The sequence below is a fragment of the Microtus ochrogaster genome, unplaced genomic scaffold (genome assembly GCF_000317375.1).
Source record: "Microtus ochrogaster isolate Prairie Vole_2 unplaced genomic scaffold, MicOch1.0 UNK1173, whole genome shotgun sequence".
NCBI lineage: Eukaryota > Metazoa > Chordata > Mammalia > Rodentia > Cricetidae > Microtus > Microtus ochrogaster.
In genome coordinates, this window is record NW_004950271.1 from 2,253 (window position 1) to 3,805 (window position 1,553).

At 31.1% G+C, this 1,553-nt stretch overlaps 1 protein-coding gene across 1 annotated transcript; it reads left to right on the forward strand.

Moving 5' to 3' along the window:
- Nucleotides 1-42: 42 nt before the first annotated feature.
- On the forward strand, nucleotides 43-1,187 carry LOC102001172 (pancreatic alpha-amylase-like; the record flags this gene model as incomplete). Its single annotated transcript, XM_026778544.1, has 3 exons — nucleotides 43-176; nucleotides 874-996; nucleotides 1,088-1,187. Coding segments are annotated over 3 exons (357 nt in total), but the record flags the coding sequence as incomplete, so codon positions are not given.
- Between the last annotated feature and the right edge of the window lie 366 nt (nucleotides 1,188-1,553).

The following is a 1,553-nucleotide window of genomic DNA, read 5'->3' on the forward strand; positions in this document are numbered from 1 at the left end:
ACTTTATATTAAAAATTACAGCTCACTCAATGTATCTCTTAGGTCATTGATCTGGGTGGCGAGGCAATTAAAAGTAGTGAGTACTTTGGAAATGGTCGTGTGACAGAATTCAAGTATGGAGCAAAACTGGGCACAGTTATCCGCAAGTGGAGTGGAGAGAAGATGGCCTATTTAAAGTAAATATACACCATTTCTTCATTTGCTCTGTCCTACATTTTATGTCATTTGATATCAGCAAGTTATAATACTATTCTCATTTAAACAACTATGATAAATTATTAGGCTCAATGTTTTTAAACTCCACCAAATTATATTTCTATTTGGGATGTCATTCACCAGGTAGCCCTAGAAATCCAAAGTTTCACTTAGTGATTTTTGTATGTTTGTAATAAATCCATTATTTTTCAGGAATGTTTTTTATGGTCTATTAAAGCTACATTATTATTACAAGAATAGGTATATTCATAAACGATACGTATAATGTCACGTATGAAGTTTACATATTTTATATCATAGAATTAATTTAAAAATTTTAATGTTTTTATAATATTAGCACTGCAGATTTCTACTTTACATAACATCAAATGGATTTTTTTGCTTTTCAAGTCCATGAAATAAGTTCATGAAAATTTAAAGAGAATAAACATTTTAAGAACAAAAGATTATACCATAACAACCAAAAGGGATATATATTATCATAGAAAATAATATTTTATGCTCACATACACACATATATAAATATGTTCATATATGTTCATATGTTCCCATAAGAGAGATTTAATATGGAATTGTCATTTATTTAGATAACGCAGGATGCCATATGTAAAGTTAGTCTAAGCATTGTGAAATAATAATTGCTTTTTTTAAATGTAGGAACTGGGGAGAAGGCTGGGGTTTTGTGCCTTCTGATAGAGCCCTTGTATTTGTGGACAACCATGATAATCAGCGAGGACATGGGGCTGGAGGATCATCCATCCTGACCTTCTGGGATGCTAGGTGGGAGAACATTCTTTGCTGTTGTGTAATCTCCTTTTAACCATGGCATTACTTTATATTCCACTGCTTTAATACCATTTTAAACTTTCAGAATGTATAAAATGGCAGTTGGATTTATGTTGGCTCATCCTTATGGATTTACGCGAGTAATGTCAAGTTACCGTTGGACAAGAAAGTTCCAGAATGGAAAAGTAAGTCTTGAAATTCTTCAGCGAACATTGTAATCTAGAAAAGGAAGAGGTTTCGATTTAATTTTACATGAAATTATAGCATATGATACTTGTTATTATGTGTTTATTCACCAATTTTTGTACAGTAAGGACAATGAAAATGTACCTGATAGGAAAAGCAGTAATTTAAATAGGAGAAAGGACAGAATAAAAATAGGTATTCCTGATAAAGTCCACCATAAAAGTTAACAGGGGATAGTGTCTGTTAACATTGAGTAAAGTTTCAAATTTTTTTCTAATTCAATGATAGTGTATTAAGATACTTTTATTTTTTCCTGTGGAGAAAGAAGGTATCTGATTTGAAGGAAAATAGGGAGTATAATACAT